Raw genomic sequence first — 20,062 nt, forward strand, 5'->3', positions numbered from 1 at the left:
CAGATCTGTCTCTGAAGACGATCCATCAATGTGGCAGCAGAAAGAATCCCAAATGGCACAGATCTCTGGGAGGGAGATTGCAGCTACAAATTGAAAAAGATGATACTGTGAATAGCATTTGAGCTTCAATGGCGGACTTCCTACACATCATTCCTCCATTCCAACCGTGTAAGATTACATTTTCCTTCAACAGTGACATCTATCGTTTTGGAAATGACTGCAACGAGTATAAGAGCTTTTGGCGTTTTTTTTAATGTGTGCAAAGGATGATTCAACCACCAACAAAAAGCAGGACAAGTCTTCTTCTAGTACAACCTATACACACACAATGCATGTAAGCTGGTTAAGCACCGTTATGTTCCCTGGTCTTAAAAGTCTTGTTCAGTTATTACTGAGGCTTGTAAGCTAGACAGCAGGACACGCTCATAATTGCATGTTGGAGTAGTTAAGCCCGCTGTTTAATCCATTACTTACCCTCTTGCTCCTGTATTTTTGGGTTTAGAAAGGTTTAAACAAGAGCAGGTCTGCCATGTTTAGTTACATTGCTAATCTATGATTACGTAGGCAACGCTGTTCAGGGAACGACTAGAGAATCGAATAGAATTCCTTTATTGTCACTGCACATTGGGCAATGAAATTGATCAGCAATCCTACCAATGCATTCACACAATCAGACATTTTTAAAAGCACAATAAGGAATGTGCAAATATAAAACATAGCATTAAAAAAAAAAAAAAAACACATATATACACAATGTGCAAGTGTAGCTATGAAAACAGAAGCACTAGGGATGTCCGATATTGGCTTTTTTTTTTTGTTGCCAATACTGGATATGCCAATATTATATATATATAAACTCAATTTCCAATTCCAATATCAACCGATTCCGATATATGTTTGTTACTGCAGCCACACTTGTTTACACGCTTCACAAAAGTAAATACCGGCGAAATCCAGGCACTATTATATCGGTTTTTATTACAGGAAAATAAAAATCAATAACAATATTGACAGATATTACATTCATGTGTTAGTATCGGTGGGTCGATATTAAGTAGGACGACTTATTCTTTATGTAGCGAACAGTTTCGCAGACGACACCCACATTTACATCCTGACATGTGATCGTGGTGCCACAAATTCTCCTAATAAGTGCAATGAATAAATCCAATTTACCAAAAGACAGAAGTTGGTTTTGTTTTGGTGCTAAAGAAGATTACCTTGTTTTCCAAAAGATTCTGATGTAAACGGTAAGAATAGAAAACATCTGCATTAAGAGATTTACTAAATCAGCCCACAATACAAGAGAGATAGTGTTAAAAGATCAGGAAGGTTTAGCAAAGCTTTTATTTTGTATCTCTAGTAGGTTTGACCACTATCTTTGTAGAAGATATTCACATAACTGCAGCTTTAACCGCCCCTATAGGTCAAAGCTCAATCCAAAAACAAAATCCCAAACTAACTAGTGTTTCCCAACATAGCTACAGCTATATCACATCTGTATCTGCTGTTTCCTGAACTCATGTGTCTGATAAAGGAAGCAGAGTGGACGGCCACTTCCACTGACCTCTAAAATAGCTGCAGGTCAGATGATAAAGCGGCTTAATTTAGCCGCTGCTGTTTATCAAAGTATGTTAAAAGTGACTATGTGGGATAATTTAAGCATTCGCCCTCTGGGACCTAATTAGATTTTTAAATCAGAACCGAAAGCCATTAATCAAGACGGAATTAAGGGGTGTTTCAAAATTCGTTCCTGTTGGATGGTGCAGTTAAAAACAGTTCATTCAGTCTGAGGAAACCTGTGCTGTCGCCACAGTGTCCAGGCCTGATGTCTGTGATTTTTTGGAGGAGATAAGACAAATCCTACAGACAAATGAAAGCTCAAGAAGCTTACACATTCAGATTAAGCTTGGAGCTCATGTAAGAGCATCAAGGGTTGAGCTTTTGAGGAACACTGCAAAAAGCAGATCCTGAGAGAGCTAACTCAATCCTTCCTTCTGAAAACAACAGAAAATCTAATTAAGATGTTTATCATATAAAAGCTTGTTTTCCTTAAAAAGAGGGAAGTGGAGTAACTATCCTCTCTCGTGTTGTATGGAAAATTCCTGAAAGATGCGGTGTGGTGGACGCCGTGAAAAGGATTTGAAATCTAACAGTGATTCATACCATTTGTTAACGCTGGTTGTCGGCTACTTTATGTTGTTTATGTCACAGCGACCTCAACATCAGATCCATCAAAGTTATTACATGTCAGTGTGAGACGTAAACTCTGTTACAGGCCAAGATGATTCATCAGGCCCTGCGGTGCTTCTATGGCGATTGGGGGTTAATGTCATAGTTTCTCACAAAAACTGCAACAGAATAAGCTAGAAAAAATAATATAATGACTTTACTGGAAAACATGTAGCTTGAGTGACTAGATATTTTAAAAACGGGTAGAAAAGCATGACTAAATTTAAGAGGATCTCAATGACTTTCTGACTTTGTTTTTTGTCCTCGACATGTCATCAGATGTGTCTAATTACACAAATCTATACATTTAATTTGCTGACAGTATTTAGGAAACAAAAGGCCTGTGTGGCAATTCAAAAAAAAAGGCTTTACAACCTTGACTCCAGCTGCCTAAAACACTGTGTACCTCTACTAACAGATCAAACATCAACACTGAAATACAACACCGATGTCTGCACCATCATGCTAACATTTTCTAATTAGCACCAAACACCAAGCACACTGAGGGCTGATGGGGATGTCACATTGAAACTTTGCATGTAGGATGAAAAACTAAACATAGTTGACTTTTTTTTCTATTTAAACAAACTAATATTTGACTACCTTTGAACGACTGCATGCACATAAAAGGTGATATACTGAAGCAACGCCTCAAGGAAGATGAGAGCTTTCAGTCATTCTTTCATGAATGATGCCAGAAGAAGAACCTTTGACATCGGGAGCTTGTTTCAAATCTGTCCACAACATTTTAAAATTGGGTTATTTTTTTCTGGATCTCTGGATTTCATTTCTTCTTTTTGAGTCACTCCTTGGTGGATCTGTTAGTGTGTTTAGGATCCTTTTCCAGTGTCCACTCCCAGTTCAGCTTCCACACAGATGATCTTGAAGCGCTGATACAGTGCAGGATTTACAGTTGAATCACTGACCCAAAGCTGCCCTGAGGCTGTTGAGCAACCCCCAAACCAAGAGATTCTTCTGGTTACTGTCACTGTCGCCAAACAACCCTTCATCTGTCCAGATCACGTGATTCCAGAAGGCCTGATCTATGTTCTGTAATTTTGCTCCTATGTTCTTTTTGGACAACAAAGGTTTTATTTCCAGACATGCTTCCCCCCTGCAGTCTCTTTCTGATTGGAGATGCACTCACAGTTGAAACTGTGGATCTGGTGACGAGTTCTGTTTGCATCAAATGCTTTGCTCTGAACAACAGGCAGCTGGTTGAAATTTACACCACTTGTAGATGATTTTCCTTCCAGTGAAACACTTTATTTCGATCGATTTGGAGGTTTTCTTTGACTTCCTTGCCAGATTCTTAGACATCCAACACCATTTTTTTTCACACATTTTTTTCCAAAGGCCTTAGAGAGCTCTTTAGATCTTGGCACGATGACACCACACACTTTAGCAGCAGATAGAACGACAGACTGTAGGTGTCACAGGTTTATATGAGTCAGGTTCTAACTGTCAGGCTCTAGTCACTGGATCCCAATCTGGACCCATGATCCAAATTTGATGGATTTGATAAATGTAGAGGTGCACATATTTTGTTTTCCACATAACTGATATGTTGTTTCTTTGTTGAGATTGTTGACATTCTAAAAATGATAACAAAATGAAAGTTTTTTGTGCCATTTGTTGGAGCAAAACGCCATTATTAATAGACACTTATTCAAGGAGGATCAAATATTTGCTTGTCAAAATATGTAAGACGTTTACACTTCCCTTGCCTGCTTTTTTACAGGAGGTTTTTTCACTGAGAATGAAGCACAGTATACTAGACCAGGGGTTCTCAACTGGTGGGTCGCGACCCAAAAGTGGGTCACGGACCTGTTCTGGATGGGTCGCAGACAACTGGTCAAAATTAAATGACATACAATGTGCGTCTCAGGTTGGACTTATTTTTTAATTTGAAAAAACTTTTATTTTGACAGGCATGGTGACCATAGTTTGTTTGACATTCATTTTAAGTTTGTGTTGATGTCGGGATGCAAGATGACAAAGCGCAAATATGACCCGGAGTATTTAAAATGTGGATTTTCATACTAGATGTGGACCCGAATAGCCAACTATTCGTTCGCTGTGCTGGAATCAGGATATCAGTTTTGATCTCCGAATATTCCTCCGCTCTGTCTACTGTCACCCCAGACTTTGAAACTCTAATCAAGAGTACAGCACGAGCCCAACTGTCTCATTAACTTCGACAAATGACCTGATTAGGTCAAACTTTATTTTCGAGTAGTTCTGATATTTATCTTATTCACTTGTGTACATGCAGTTGTCATGGTCCACCTTAGTTTCTTATCAATTTGCTCAAAATAGAGTGAAAACATGTTGTTTTGTGCAGTTTTGTACATGCAGTTGTCATGGTCCAGTTACTATGCATGGTTATATGCTCTGAAATGCATGTTGCACAGGAAAATATATTGAATTCTAAAAAAAAATGGGTCACGACTTAATGACCACGGGAAAATGTGGGTCCCAGGGTGAGACCAGTTGAGAACCCCTGTACTAGACATTGAGTTGGTGATGATAGACACAGTTACCTGATCCACTGTTTACATCAAGATACTGATAAGTACAGCACTAGAAGTACATCTGAGTAATAAATGTTTCACATTTGAGAAGATAATTACACTTAAACCTGTAGCAGACAGGTTCCTGGGAGAAAAACATATTCTATATTATAGTCTGACAGATCTTTTGTTTTTAAACTAAGGCTAAAGACAAAAAAAAATTAAGCAGTCCTGTCTAATCAAATGCCCAATTGTGTTTTTTGGGAAATGGAGAGCTAAAATCCGCCTCTTTCTGTGATGAACACAAGTGCCGGCTTTGTCCCCTGAAGGCTGCTGACCGTCACACAGGACACACAGGCTGCTATTCAGACTTCCTCCACTCACACAACCAAGACGGGCCCTTTACTTTGCACTTGATTCTATCAATGTAGAGCCCCGCTCTGCTCTTCACATGTCCTGCTTGTCCTCATTTACACAACAGACACTCAAAGAGACACACACACAGTGACTTTATATGCCACCGCAGGAGGCTCAGTGAAGGCATGCCACCGATGTGACACATGCCCACAGCGCAGCGCCTGGAGGGCTGTCTGAAGAGTCGCTGTGAACCCACACTGGTACAAATATGCTGTCAGCGCCTTCAGAGAGCCAGTGAGCGCCAGGGGGGGAGAACAGGAGGTAGTGAAGGTACCTCAACCTTGAAAGTGTTTAGAAAATGTAGGTGTGAGTTAAATGAAATGCGAGGACAATAAAGCCCATGATCTTATCGCTGTGGATCCACGGTGTTAGCCGGGATCAGCCACAATCTGTTGAAGTGTGGGGGGAATGCATAACTCCAAGGACAACGGTGCACATTATGAGTTCAAGCTTGATTTACTGGATAGCATCTTTTTGTCACCCTTCACTGAAAATAATAGATTTGCTGTAGTACCTGCTTGTTCCACCTGTTTAATGAGATGGAGCTACAGGTGTGTTTGCAGACCACCTGATAAAGGTCACATATAAAGATTTTCCAGTGCTAACACAAGCCAGGAGCTGAGTCAGCAGAGAGCAGCTGTAGATGCATCATGTCTCTGATAACATACTTCCAACAACGTTCAAACTAAGGTGATCAAGCGTATTGACAACGCTCTTCTCAGAGTGTAAATACATTTAGGAGGTGGCAGTATATTCAGACAGATTTCCTGGATTGATAACGCTGCAGTGACAGTATTTGTGGACTTCTGAGCAGCTGTTTCTAACATCTGGACTAACTACAGTGACCAAGTCACTTCATCATGTAGATCGGGTATGAAGTTGTGGCCCGTGAGGAGATTAATAAAGGTATATATAGGGTTTTATTTACTGCGGAAGACTTGTTTGCTGTGTTTAATACTTCAGATTTTGTCAGCCCACTCATTAAATATCAATTATAAATAAAGTCTTTATATTCTGATATTTCATTTATAACTCAGTAATCTGACGTTTACTTTATCAGCTCTTTAAATTCTTAACGTCAACAAGTCGATCTTGTTTTGTTTTGTTCTTTTTCATGAGCATATTTAATTAATTTCAGTGATTAATGGATTATTGATTGCTTAATATGGTCAATTGTCAGTTAAAAAATCTGCATCCCGTCCAGAAATACAATTATATTCCAATCAGTCTCAATTGTGCTTATAGTAATGATCAAATTTTAGCATGTTAAGAAGACAAACTAAGATGGTAAACATTGTAAACATCCCCTGCTAAACATAGGCATGTCACCATTGCCATAGTCTGACTCAGAGAATGTAGACCAGGGGTGCCCAATCCTGGTCCTCGAGAGCCCATATCCTGCATGTTTTGGATGTTTCTCTCTTCCAAAACACTTGATTCAAATGATCAGCTCATCATCAAGCTCTGCAGAAGCCTGATAACGATCCTGATCATGTGAATCAGTGTGTTGGAAGAAGGAAACATCTAAAACATGCTGGATAGGGGCTCTCAAGGACCAGGATTGGGCACCCCTGATGTAGACTATGGGTATAAGCCCGCCATTTGGCCGCACAAGGATGTGGATCATGCAGAAAGGCAGCCCTACTAAGGTTTTTTTTTCTTGTGAATAAGCTGCTTTAATGACAGTCTTCGACGCCCTGTGAGGAAATATTTCACCAAAACAATCTTCCTGTTTTACACTTTGCTGTATCTTTGGCTTAGCTCCAAGCCAATAGTGTTTAAAGAAATACAAACAGACCGTAGCGTTTTTTTCCTCCCCCTCCTTATAGCAGAATGATAATAAGGTGCAGTCAGACTGGTCTCCTGAGGGCCTTGGATGTCTGTCCAAAGTGTCATGGAAATCTATCGGGTAGTTGTCAACCCTCAAAACTGAAACTGTCAACCTCTGCAGAAAAATGAAAGGGATTATCAAAGGCACTGTTTTACCTCTTAGGACCGTGACTGTGTTTTAAAAGATCCTGGCAAACAGTGATACTTCAGTCTGAACCAAAATGATGGAATGGTTGACTAACATCTGCTGACATTTTACAATCTGCCTATTACATTATACAGTATTTTCAATACATTTGCTGCCTATTAGGTGATGAAATATGTTCAAAGTGACTGCATGTATTCTCTGAGAAGAATGGCTGTGCTCAGTGAGCCACAGATTGGTCCACGGAATCTGTGTGTACACATGGAAATTAGCACTAGCGTAAAGATCAGTAGGGTCAACCAAGCACATTAGGATTAATCCTCCAGGGGGCACAAAAATCCACACGTAATTAGTTCCAGCCCTTAGTTTTTGAGAAAGGTTGACACTGAAAAAAAAACAGTGGTCAAAGTTTGACCTGATTGTGGGGGGGAAAAAAAAAGGAATGTCAAGGGGTGACCAGCGAAGGTAGGATCAATCCCTTGGGGACCATGAACATGCATATCAAACTTAATGGCAATCTGTACAGTAATTTAAGGTCTTCTTGCTCTAAACAGTAAGTGTAACATATTTGTATTAAAGATCTGCAGCAGCGTTCCACATGAAAACCTCACACATCCACAAAAAGAAGAACGTAAGACAAATGCAACTGAATAAAACATTGGTGTGTCCCTACTTAATTCAGCTGTCCTCAGGCCTCCATCACAGATCATGGCTGGTTTGTCATCTGCTGATGTGTCCGCAGGACAAGCATGTAATGGGATTTGTGGGGATAAAGTGATGGGGAGAGGAGAAGGAGACACGGGCATAATGCTGGCTAATGAAAGGACTCAATGAACTAACTGAGATTGAGAGATCAAAGCGAAACAACAAAGAGAATACGTGAGGTGAGGAAGGGAGCAGGGTATGAACTCTCATGCAGATATACAATGAGATAACCGAGAAGAGAGTGACTCAGATGTGGGAGGGCAATCTCATTGGGCAGGTCGACAGCTCCGGATTTACTGAACACCAGCATGACACAGCAAACTGAGCCTGGTACATCTGCTTGCTGCCAGCTGAGCCACACATCTGGGTGGTATGATACCTGCCAGACTGCCAGTAACCCACCATCCCCCTGATGTACCACAGCAATACACAGCCCACAGCTGAAAACTGGACTGTCCTCTGATTGCTGAGTACTTACAGATCAGCAACAGAGAGCCACGAATACAGAATTTGGGCAATCATAAAATTGTTTGCCTTCCTGTAAAGTCAAAGTGAAATGCAGAAGCAACTTATGTCCTTGAAAAGCTGTAGGCAATGTTGTTTTTGTGCTATCCTATCGAAGTCCTTATCTGAGATATTAATGTACTTATGATGCAAAACAAAAAACAAGGTAGAAAACAAGATTTAAGAGTCTACTGCTCCCCGAGGCTGTATTTAAGCACAAAGTGCACTCTGCCATGCTTATAAAGACAAAGCTAACACGCAGGAAGAGTGTTTATGATGTGTTGAGTCAAAAACCAAGGTACTTTTAACCAGATGTCAAGACTTGTAATATGTAGATATTACAACATAGAATCCTGTCTGGAGGAAAAATACTAAAGTTATTGGGGTTTATCCTCTGGGGATCATGGACATCTTTATGAAATTTTACAGCAGGCATTCCAAATGTTGTTGTAATACTACACTCAAAACAAAGCGAAAAAGTCATAAGACTGTCGGAGATAATGGTATCCCTCCTCTGCCATTTATCAAAAGGGTTTTTTTCAAACTTGATAGCAATCCACACAATTGTCGCCCATGTATTATACTCTGGACAACAGTGACAACATTTTAATTGCATAGATCCATGATACAAGCATAGAAAAAATATCAAACTCTGACTTGTTGAAGCCTGATGTTCACCAACCAGCAGTGACTTAGACCATGGATTGTATATCAAAGATGGTCCAGTTGGTTTGTAGACTGTTTTAAAGCCTCAAGTTTCCCCATTTGTGTGTCACCATCTCGGTCTTTTGAAGCTGGTCGTAACAAGCGAGTGGTGGATGTGTGGATGACAGCGATACCATAGCGACCTTTCAATCAAAGAGTAGTCCCGCCCTATGACATACCCCACTTTGTCATTTATTTTACTCTAAATGGGACCGTGATTTGCTAAATAAACAACATGCTGTATTTAAAAAGAAGTGAAAGTACTGTTTGAGACCATAACCACATTAGGAAAATGTTTCCTGAGGTAGCAGATCAGGGGAGGAGCAGGGCTATTTTCTCATAGACTCCTATACAATGAGACAACCAAAAGAGTCGCCCCCTGCTGGTTAATATGAAGAATGCAGGTCCGTGTTTTATATACAATCTAGAAGTTTTCAAAGTTTCATGCAAGCCAATGTATGTCCACGTTTTCAGCTTTCATTCTTCAAGCTAAAGCTACAGTAGGCACCTAAGAAAAGATTTTTAAAAATAATCATAAAAATAAAAACCTGGAAGCCCTTTTTTCAAGACATATTTCACTTTTTTTTTTTAAATGCAGCTTTCCTTAAAAAGGCAAATCTTGTCATATCCTTAATTGTTCGCTGCCTATCCTTATAAGCACTTTAGCATTATCAAATATGACATTACTATGACCAATGCTTTGATTTTGAAGCTACCTAAAAACCTTGAAGGAAACCAATCTGAGTTTCTCCACTCTATTTTCCTTTGCCTGGCCAGTCTGTCGCAGCATATGTGTGGGATACCGACTGCAGCGGGTGGGGGGGGACGATGGCTGAATGGCTGGGTTTGTTAGGGGCTGGTGGGCAGGATGATGAATGAGATTTTACAGACATCTGCTGATTTCTGTCAGCGAGAGTTCATAGGTGGATGCTCTTGTTGCCAAGAAGGAAAAAGAAAACGACCCAGTGTGATTTAAAAAGCCCAACTCTTTGTGTTTTTGATGACCTGATGAAGTGGATTATTCACATGCAGGACATCATGGGTGAATCATGGGCCTATTATACTCCTGTGAGCCATTTTTTTGTAACTCCTCAATGGCTTAGGAAGCAGTTATTAGTTTGTTTTCTCTTCCACAGAGGACATTCTGACATAGTAGAAAAAGCACAGGTGTACATGTTAGAATGGTTTGCAGCACATGTAACATTTAATAACTAAGATGCCTGCAATGCATGTCCTGTCTAGCTAATAAATGTTAAAGCAGCTTTCCATACTATGATCTGGGTTAAAAGCCCTGTGACTTTCTAAAGCCTGAAAGTGGAGCCAAGAGAAGGTGGAAGATTTCTATCAAACCACTTGATTCACAGGATACTGGAAGGTTGGGATGTCAAAAACTCTTACAACCTCTCTCCTTTATTTGTGACTCATTACTATCACATGCTTTGTGTAACTGATTTTATTATTAGATGCACTAGGCTTGATTAAATATATATATATATATTTCTAATTTTGCAACAGCTGATTTGCAAATAAATGAATGACTGAAACTTTTAAATAGGAATACTTATTACATGCTATTTCTTTCAATACAGTAAGAAGGGCCACTACTCATTGTACTGCACCTCACATATTCTTAAGAATCTGTTCTGCTAAGAAAATGCTTAGTCATGTCCTGCAAGGTAGCGGCAGAGACAGAGGCACTGTGACGCAACGAGAGGAGGGAGGGAACTATTAATTCTCCAGCACTTGAACAGAACTCTTACCCCGCTACTTGCTCCTGAGCCCAACAATCCCAGCGTACCTATCACACCAGAAGTATGTGTAACTAACCGCTCCGTCCGGTGCAACAGTTTTCATACCAGTTTCTTTTGTTAACAGGATCATTTGTTTCAGTTGATATGACGGAGAAGGCGCAGGAGAATTGGTGAGAAAGACGAGGAGCTCGGGATGGTATAAGATCACCTGACAGTACACACACTTTACCCACATCCACCATTTTTCTCCTCCTACTTCTTCTGTTTCTATTCCTGATCCTCTCTGCAAAAAAGAAACAAATCTACATACACTATCCCTTCATTATTGTTTTAACTGTATACTGCTTTGGTCAAAATTGTAATTTCTAAAACAACATTTAAATTGTATAAAGTTTGTGAACCTTCCTCGCAGGCTTACAACATCCAATTGACTGAACCCTTTATAGAGCACTCATTGAAATAATTGGAAATTTAAAATTTCAACTCTGGAGTGTTATTGGTGGATATAAGAGGACATTTTTTTCTTTTTTGACTTTTTCCAAAAAGTTTTAGATTTAGGCTGCAAATCAAACTCAAAGCAGTTCCCATATACGATTTGTCGCTCACCGAGGGTAAAACAAAATTCAAATAATATGGCAAAGGTGGATCCTCCGAAATTTGACTTGTTTATGTGCTAACAAAAGGATTCTCTGATTTGAAAAGTCAAAAACTGAACAATTTGTGCAGAACTGAAAGCACTCAGTGTAGCAAACATCAGTCACTGGGTTCATACCAGGCCTACAGTGAGGCATGGTGGTGGCAGCATCATGCTATGGGGGTGCTTTCCAGCAGCAGGGACAGGAAGACTGGTCAGGACAGAGGAAAGGATGACTGCAAACACACAGGAGTCCTTGAAGAAAATCTGCACCAGAGACCGGCGCAACAGTTCACCTTTCAGCATGACAATGACCTGAAGCAAAACAGCTAAGACAACACTGGAGTTGCTACAGGACAAGTCGCTGGCCGTCCTTGAGTAGTGGAGCTGAATTCCAGACTTAGACCCCACAGAACATATGTGGAGCCCTGAAGATGGCAGTTTACAGATGTTTCCCATCTAATCTAATAGAGTCTGAGATGATCTGCCAGGAATAATGAGATAAACTGTCCAAATCCAGGTGCGCAAAAGGTGTTGGAGATTTACAAGTTGTAGTGACAGGAGCTTCCATACAGTAAAGGTCTGACTACATTTTGTAAATAAGAGAGTTCAGTTTTTAATTTTTTTTTTGGTTCAATAAATTCGCAAAATTTCTAAAATCATAATTTTACTTTACTGAGTGAAGGCCAGTGAGCAAAAATGTCAGCGTTAACTATTTTTAAAAAGTGAAGGGGTTAGAATACTGTTAGAAGCAACTGCATTTATGTCGTGTCTGTTAACCTAAAATACATACATTTTGTGAAGGTGGAGAACAAAACACAGTGACCACAATCATTTTCCTTCATTTTTTCCCTCAAGATTGAAAGATGTTGTGACATTTGAACTTAAGTTCAAACCCCAACCCAACGTCCCTCCTCATCAATACAGCTAAAAAAAGAAACTGAAGCCTAATGTGATGCCCCAGTGACCAGCACATTAACATCCTTTAATTTATCACTACCAAAGCTCTGCATTTCCCTTCTCCCGGTTGTCTTTCCTTCACAATCAGACTGCAGCAGTCTGGTTTTTTATCCGTCACAATCTGACCTTGGCTGAGGCAGAAGAAAAACGAGTGGCAGATGTCCTCCTCTACAGGGGAAGACCAGACCTGGTGGCAAACTGCATGTTCATCCCCCCTTCTAATCCCCCTAAACCATCGTCACTGGTCTGACATGCCTGTTTGCAATGTTAGTCACTCCACGTTTACACACCCAGAGGTGAATATCCTGAAGGCTGCGACGGCTGCAAACAGGAACTGTTTTTTGGACGGAGCTTCTGAGGTTCAACAAAGGGAAGAAGCTCATTTGTTCTTCATGGCAGCATAGCCCAGAGGAAGTCATCGGCTTCCTGAGAGGCTCACAACTTCATAATGTGTATTGGGGCTGCACTCATCAACAACAACAAAATAAGTCTCGGCTGACTGAAATCATACTTATTCTTAAACCAATCGATTGGTAGTGCCACCCATATTGGAAAGGATATATTGTGCTTAATTTAAGGGATTCTCATGAGGCTACAAATATGAACCAAACAAACATTAATGGAGTTTCCCATCGGTGCTCCCCATCTTTCTCAGCTCGGCTGCAGTCTGATGTTACTTAAATGTCAAATGACTCCCTACGGTGTCACTTCTCAATGACTGCATTGTTGCTAAGTTGAACAGCAGGGTGGTTGATTTTGATGTAAACTTATAAAGAAATAGCTCAGATTTACTTTATTAGAAATTAGGCTACTTGGAAATAGCAGTTCTATTCAGTTTTGTTTCAAAGATCACAGGTTTTCGAACTCTCAAGTATTTGTTGTGGATTATTTATAAGACAAAATAATGTCAACTTACAGAAATAATGCAAATGCAACATCACAAATAATTGATATTGAAGTGATATTGCACAGGGATGTATTCACTTCTCCCGTACGCTGTATCTCTTGCAATATGCAAAATATGTTTTTTTTCTCTTCCTGTAAAATATAAAGATTTTTTCGATGACTCATCTTTTATGTACAGTTACATAAATAAATCTTGTTGTATCTAGTTAACCCTGGCCATTGTATAAAACCACAATGACTGCTTGTTGGCAGAGAAAACAGGATCCTTAACCCTTATATAGCTCCCGATCTAACATGACAATACGTGCTCAAGCCACACCCACTTTTTTTCCACAATCCAATCAAATTTCAAGGCTCCTTGTGCTCACATATTCCATTTCTCTCACAAGTAAATCCCACTACTGAAATTACAGATGCTCTAACTGTTCTCTCACTTTGATTTTAGGTCAATAAAAGAAGGACTTGAGACTGTTCGAAAACTTCCCTTGATTTGAAGCTGAATGTTTTATGTGGTAAAATCCCAGAAAAATAGAAAGGTAAAAAAAATAAATAAAAAACTGCATCATGCAGGGCTTGCTTGGCCACACACTGAATATTTGATTACTGGGCCTATGCACTAAAAGGATTTGGTCTCAGTTATGAGCACACTTTATTAACACAGGAAAAAAGAAAAATGGTCAGGATTCCAAGACCTGAAAGGTTTGTGGTTTGACTCTGAGTTGCCCCTGAGGAACATCATGTCTAATACGAACAGGAAAAAAGCGCTTATTTTTACATACAAAATCTTTAATTTTCTTATCATTTCCCCCGCCAATAGAATTAATGTAAGGTCATTTTCGTTGGCATATCACAAGTGTCTGTCAAACATTCATACTCACATGTCCATAGCAGTGCAGTACTTTGCAATGGTAATGGAGTTCTTACAGGAAATACTGCAACTGTGGTTGAATGGAAAACACTGGCTACTAGACAGCAGGCACAACAAGGCTGACTGTTGGGAGCTTTTAGTCCGCCTCTGTGCCTCTTCTATCACAAACTCTGACGTCCAAAACACAACTTGAAACCAACCTGCAAGAAACCTCAGCCCTAGCAACACTCTGTATCAGAATTTCATGCTCTCTCAACAGAAAAACTCTGTCAGCCTGCCAGACTGAGACGCAACAACTCGAGCTGTCAAACTACTGATGGTGGAGAGAAGTGAGGCTTGTGCACATGTCGCATAGTTGTCTTTTGGGAAGGCATGGTTAGTCGGTGAACATCATAAAAAAATCTGCAATATACTGTGTATTCAATATTTGCTAAAGGCTGTGCCACCAAGTCATTGACAATGGCCTCCAGTTAAAAGGAAGTGTTTTATACACATGACATATTCCATTATGGACACAAACAGGTAACCCAGTTTACCATTTGTAGAACATCCACCAGTCTAAATGTAGGAATTACTGCTAGATTGGTTTGTTAAAGTCCTTCTCTGGTCTTTGCTTAAAAGCCTAAAAACTCCTCCCTGTGTATCCTCCATGAAAATAATCAATTCCTTGGGTTAAATTTGACCCCAGCAATTTAAACCTTCCAGAAAATGTTCATGACAAATGGTTACCCAAGTTTATGTGTAAATATCCTTTTAAATGAAGCTGAAAAAAATATGTTAATCAGTTATTTAGAGACATTAAACATTGAATGGGGTCAAATTGACCCAAAACATACTACAAGGGTTAAATGTCCAGGTCTGGCCCTCTTTCTCCTCCTACTCTTCCTCACCAATGACTCTGCTCAAACACTGTGAAACTACTCTGTGCTACCCAATTGTAAGTTGTAACATTGGACTTATTCATCCAGAATAGAAGAATGATGATACCTCCGCCATGCATGTTGACCGTCCCAGTTTCTTTGGTTTGTTACATATTAAACTCAGTCTGTGTTTTTCAAAACGGCATCAGTACACTGTAGCTTCAGGGCATAAATACTTAAACTGGTGCTATGCTTTCTGCATCCGCAAATACGGGACAGCCCACATGACGTAAATATCGTCTCCACAGTCGTCCACATGCAGCCCAAAATTTGTGCTGACAATGCTAAAAAACACAGTGGTACGTATGCTCAGCGTGGAATATGTAGACCTACCGCACATGCATGTAATGGAGTCCTCCCAGCAGACTTAAAATGGACTAGAAAGCAGTATGCTAACAACAACTACTGGTCCATGGTGTCTGCAGCTGTCCCTGTCGGTAAGGGAGCATAATCAAGGCTTCAATCATGACTCCCTCATGGTGCATCTTCAAGCACATGAGAAGTTTCTCCTTTCTCACTACAAACTGAAATGAATGGTCCAACAAAGCTAACAGGCCGTGAAAGCGTCTTCTGTTTTGAACTATTTATCTCCCAGTTTGCCACGGTCAGTGCAGATTTGCATGTCAAAGGTCACCAAAGTCCGACTCAACACAAAAAGATGTGCATTCCCCCTGCTGCTACATTGACAAGAATAGTCTTTGCACCGAATTTACTTTATGTACTGCTGGCTATAATTCTACAACATATAGACCAAATTAACATCAGCACACAGGTGACCTGGTCGTGGGTCCCCACAACAAAACAGTTTCATGCTCTGAGCAGAACAGATTCCTTGTAAACACGACCAGCCCTAATTCTATATTTCCCAAACATAGAGAAGGCTTTAACATATCACAGGGCAAACATGCTCACTGTCAACACTGAAATCTAATTTGAATCGCAGCCCACTGGTACCCAGGATCGAGAACAAGCGGTCTAAACTTTACATTTGGCATTCACTTTGCATTCCCGTCTCTCCAGGCGTGCGTACACATTAGGACATCAGAGCTGTGGCACCGGTGACATTGAATGCCACCATGCACCTGTTGTGAAGGCGTCACCTTTACAAAGGCAACACGCTGTACTCCAGCTAAACATGAGCGTTCTTTGTTTATCCATATCTGACAGAAACACATGCTGGGGAAAATATGTGCCAAACTATGATGCAAAAACATGTACAAAATTAGCAAAGAAGAAGTGACTCATGGTGCAATAATAGTGCACAGGAAGAAAAATGTGTTTTCAGCATCTCAAGAACACACCAGGACCATCAGTGGCTCTGGATCTCACAGAAACAGGATCACCAGCACAACACAACTTCATGACTCTCTTGCAGTGATTTTGGACGGCAGTGCAAGTGTCACATTGAGGGAGACGCCTACCCTGCTGCCTCTATATGGGACAATCCATGCTCCTGCACTCCAGTGTCACTGTCAGCGACGCGCAAGCAGCAGTGACGGCAGCGACAGTACGTCACACCAAACTCCATTGCAAATCGATTACGTTTAAGGGTTTCTTTCGCATCGGCCAACATGCACGAGTGACAGGAGGTGACTCACATGCTTGTGTACGTCTCTGAGTGTTTTGTTCAATTCGGTACACATTATACAAACCGAGTGCTACTCTTTTAAATAAAACATGAACTTTTGTAGCGCTCCATGCCGCTTACCGATGCTGATGGTTGTTGCGCGATTACTTAAAAACACGCATTTAAAATTGGGTTTTTATTTTAAAATAAGCTCGATTTAAAACATAACATGCAAGCCGAGTTGAAGAGCAGTTTCTGCTGAGTCAGACACCAGCGACAACATCGCTTTTGAACGCATGTGCAAGCGCACAATCTCGAGTGAGTTTTAAATTCACGTGTTTTCGAGTGAAGTTCGGTGCGGGGATTTTTTTTTTCTTCACATCGGCGCAAATGGAGCGTTATCGGGCATGCAAAAAAAAAAAAAAAAGGGGGGGTCACAGACGTGTACCTGTCTGGTGGTCGTGGTCTCCTCATTCCCGGTGGGTGACGGTGTCCCTCCTTCGAGCGATGCTGGGGTGACCGGAGAAGAAGCCATGTTCACCCCCCTCCACCTCTCCGGCGATCACTCACTAAACAACTGCTCCTGGTGTCACTTTGCGCGGCGTCCTCCAGCATTCAGACACCCCGGGAGCTGCAGCGGTTTCCTGTCCGAGGCACAGTGACTCTCTGTCCGGCTGCACAGTGGAGCCACTGTCCCTCCTCCGGCCGGTGCTCGTATGCTGGCAGTCCGGTAGTCCAGTCCAGGCAGATGACGTTTCCCCGGGTCTCTCACTCACTCTTGCACACACACACAAAACAACACACACACTCTCTCTCCTTCTGTGCCACACTCCCCTGCCTGCCTTTGACTTCATCTAATTTCGCTGTTGCTTTGGATCACAGCCCAAATAGCAGGAGGACTCTGATTTTGCATGACATCTCTACTGCACCAGTGTGTAGTAGTTGTAGTTTCTTTCTGCACAGGGAAATCTTTTTATATTCTGGCATGGCACGGAATAAATCCCATGATCTGAATGCACACAATATTGCATGATGACTAATTGCACTGATTTCAGTTTGTTGCAACTGTTGGTGGTTTAAAGGAGAAAAATCCTCCTGGAAGGTTCTCACATGCACACCATCTGCCCTCACGGTGTCAAAAGTCGCTTATTTCTCATAGGAAAATGTGTCCTGAATTTGCACGTGTGAAATTCTTAGCAGCAGCTTCTGTTGTGAGCATCCGCTTGTCACACACAACATGCACAAGGATGTGAAAATGTTACCAAACAAAGGTCAAACGTCCCTGTAAAAGTCTGGATGCAAACCCACATTTCAGTTCAAAGATCATGATATAAAAGCACAGTGACAAGGTGTTGGATTGTCGTATCATATATGTACACCTGCCCCTAGCGGGGGGATGGTAACCCGTCTAATGGGGGTTGGGGTATCAAGCTGGACTCCATCCGATTTGTCACAGGGTGATGCTGGGGAGGGGGGGTGTGGTGCTGGAAGAGGCGAGGGGAGGTTTCCCCAGCTGGTTGGTTTAACTGGTTAAAGGCGGTGACTGGCCCTGTGGGTGACCCCGTCACATGCAAAACAGAAGAAAGGGAAAGGGGGCTCCTTGAAATCCCACATACGAGGAAGGAGCATGTGGGAGTATTTCTATGAAAAGATACAGAATCAAATGAGCTCTGATTGGTAATTTGTTAATTATTGTGCTGGATGATTCCATTTGGATACAACTTTCAAAGCACAGTCAGTTAAAATGACTGAGAAGTGCAGGTGAGTTTCTACATGGGCCAACCACACACTGACCCAGGGGTCCAAAAAGTCAAGGACCCACATGGGTCACCTGTGAAATATTACGAAAAGAGATCAAAATACATAAAACAAAGTAAGACAAAGTAACTATGAAGGGACGGGAAGCACCTGCAAAGACAAAAAACAGTGATGAAGAGTAAAAACAGCTAGAAAGGGGCGAAAACAACCACAAAAAGACACAAAACAACCACAAAGAGAAAAAAAAACAACTAAAGAGAGACACTAAAGGACCACAAAGAGATCAAATAAAAGACCACAGCGACACAAAACAACCACAAAGAAGCGTAAAGCAAGCACAAACAGACACAAGTGCAAAGACGAACAAAACAGCCATAAAGAAATAAAACAACAGCTACAAAAAGACACAAAATAGCCAAAAAAGAAATTAAAACAACCACAGAGAATCAATCACGAGAAATAAAACAGCAACAGACATTAAAACAAAAGCAAAGACTAAAAAAACAACTACAAAGAGACCGAAAATGACCAAAAAAGAAACATAAAACAACCACAGAGATGCAAAAAATAAAATAAAATAGAGACAAAAAACAATCACGAGAAACAAAACAGCTCCAGACATAAAACAAAAATGAAGACTTAAAAAAAAACAACTACAAAGAGACACAAAACAACCACAAAGACAAACAGAACAATCATAATACATTTCAAAACAACTTAAAAAAAATAAAACAACTACAGAGAGATACAAAACAACTACAAAGAGACACAAAACAACTACAAATAAATGCAAAACAAAATAAAACAAAGAGAGATCGAAGCAGAAAGACACAAAACCACCACAATAAGATGTAAGACCACAAATAAATATGTATGTGTTTTACCGCTTTGGACCAGCAAAACACTTGCAGCTAACAAGTAGCAACAAACCAGCTTCTAAAACAGATTTATGCTAAATTTAACCTTTAGACAACTGAGGTGAAAGATCAATGCCGGTGTTTCAGCTGTTTAAATCTATGTAAAAACAGTTGACCCCTTTGACCCTTTAAGATAATGACCTCAAAATCATTAGATCGCAGAAGCTTGTGTGATCCTGAAGCAGGTTAGAGGACCTTTGGCTCCTGCATTTGCACAACATACGTACACACGGGTGGTGAGTGTGGTTTTATGATTGAATTAGTGACCCACAGAAGACAAAGAAAGGCAGCCTGTTGTAAATGTAAAAAAAAAGATGGATGATGTTATATCTCATAGCGGAGCAAACGGTTGCAAACCTCGTTAAAGAAAGATGGACAGCATCAAGATTTCTCCTGGACAGCTACAGTATCATTAGATCAGCATTCCCATGTCTCTGGTTATTAGAGTGTCTGCATGAGGCTAAGAGAAGGCAGAGAGGTTATTTTAGCTTTGGCCTGGAATGACTCAGTTTATGTGTCAAAGAATATCTCAGCTGGATGAAAACAGCCAGCATTAGCGAAGAAGGACTACAGTGGCCCCGAGGGAGGAAAAAAAAAGGAGTTTGCTGCTGTGTTGTTGTTTGCTGTGTTTATGTGTATTAGTGGTTTATGGATGGGCTGCTGTATTTGTCTGGTACACTGTGAAATACTATAAAGAAATGCAGTGGAATCAGTTATTCTTTTTTATCAT

General features: G+C 40.7%; 1 protein-coding gene across 1 annotated transcript in view; it reads right to left on the reverse strand.

Moving 5' to 3' along the window:
- Positions 1–17,348, reverse strand: part of LOC103361685 (ankyrin-2-like) — a 239,456-nt gene extending 222,108 nt beyond the window's left edge. The window contains exon 1 of the mRNA XM_008287832.1: positions 17,106–17,348. Within this exon, the coding sequence (XP_008286054.1) occupies positions 17,106–17,192 (87 nt within the window). The 5' untranslated portion in view covers positions 17,193–17,348. The remainder of the gene's footprint in view (positions 1–17,105) is intronic.
- Positions 17,349–20,062: the final 2,714 nt, after the last annotated feature.

The sequence above is a fragment of the Stegastes partitus genome, unplaced genomic scaffold, assembly GCF_000690725.1.
Source record: "Stegastes partitus isolate 25-593 unplaced genomic scaffold, Stegastes_partitus-1.0.2 Scaffold524, whole genome shotgun sequence".
Classification (NCBI taxonomy): Eukaryota; Metazoa; Chordata; class Actinopteri; family Pomacentridae; genus Stegastes; species Stegastes partitus.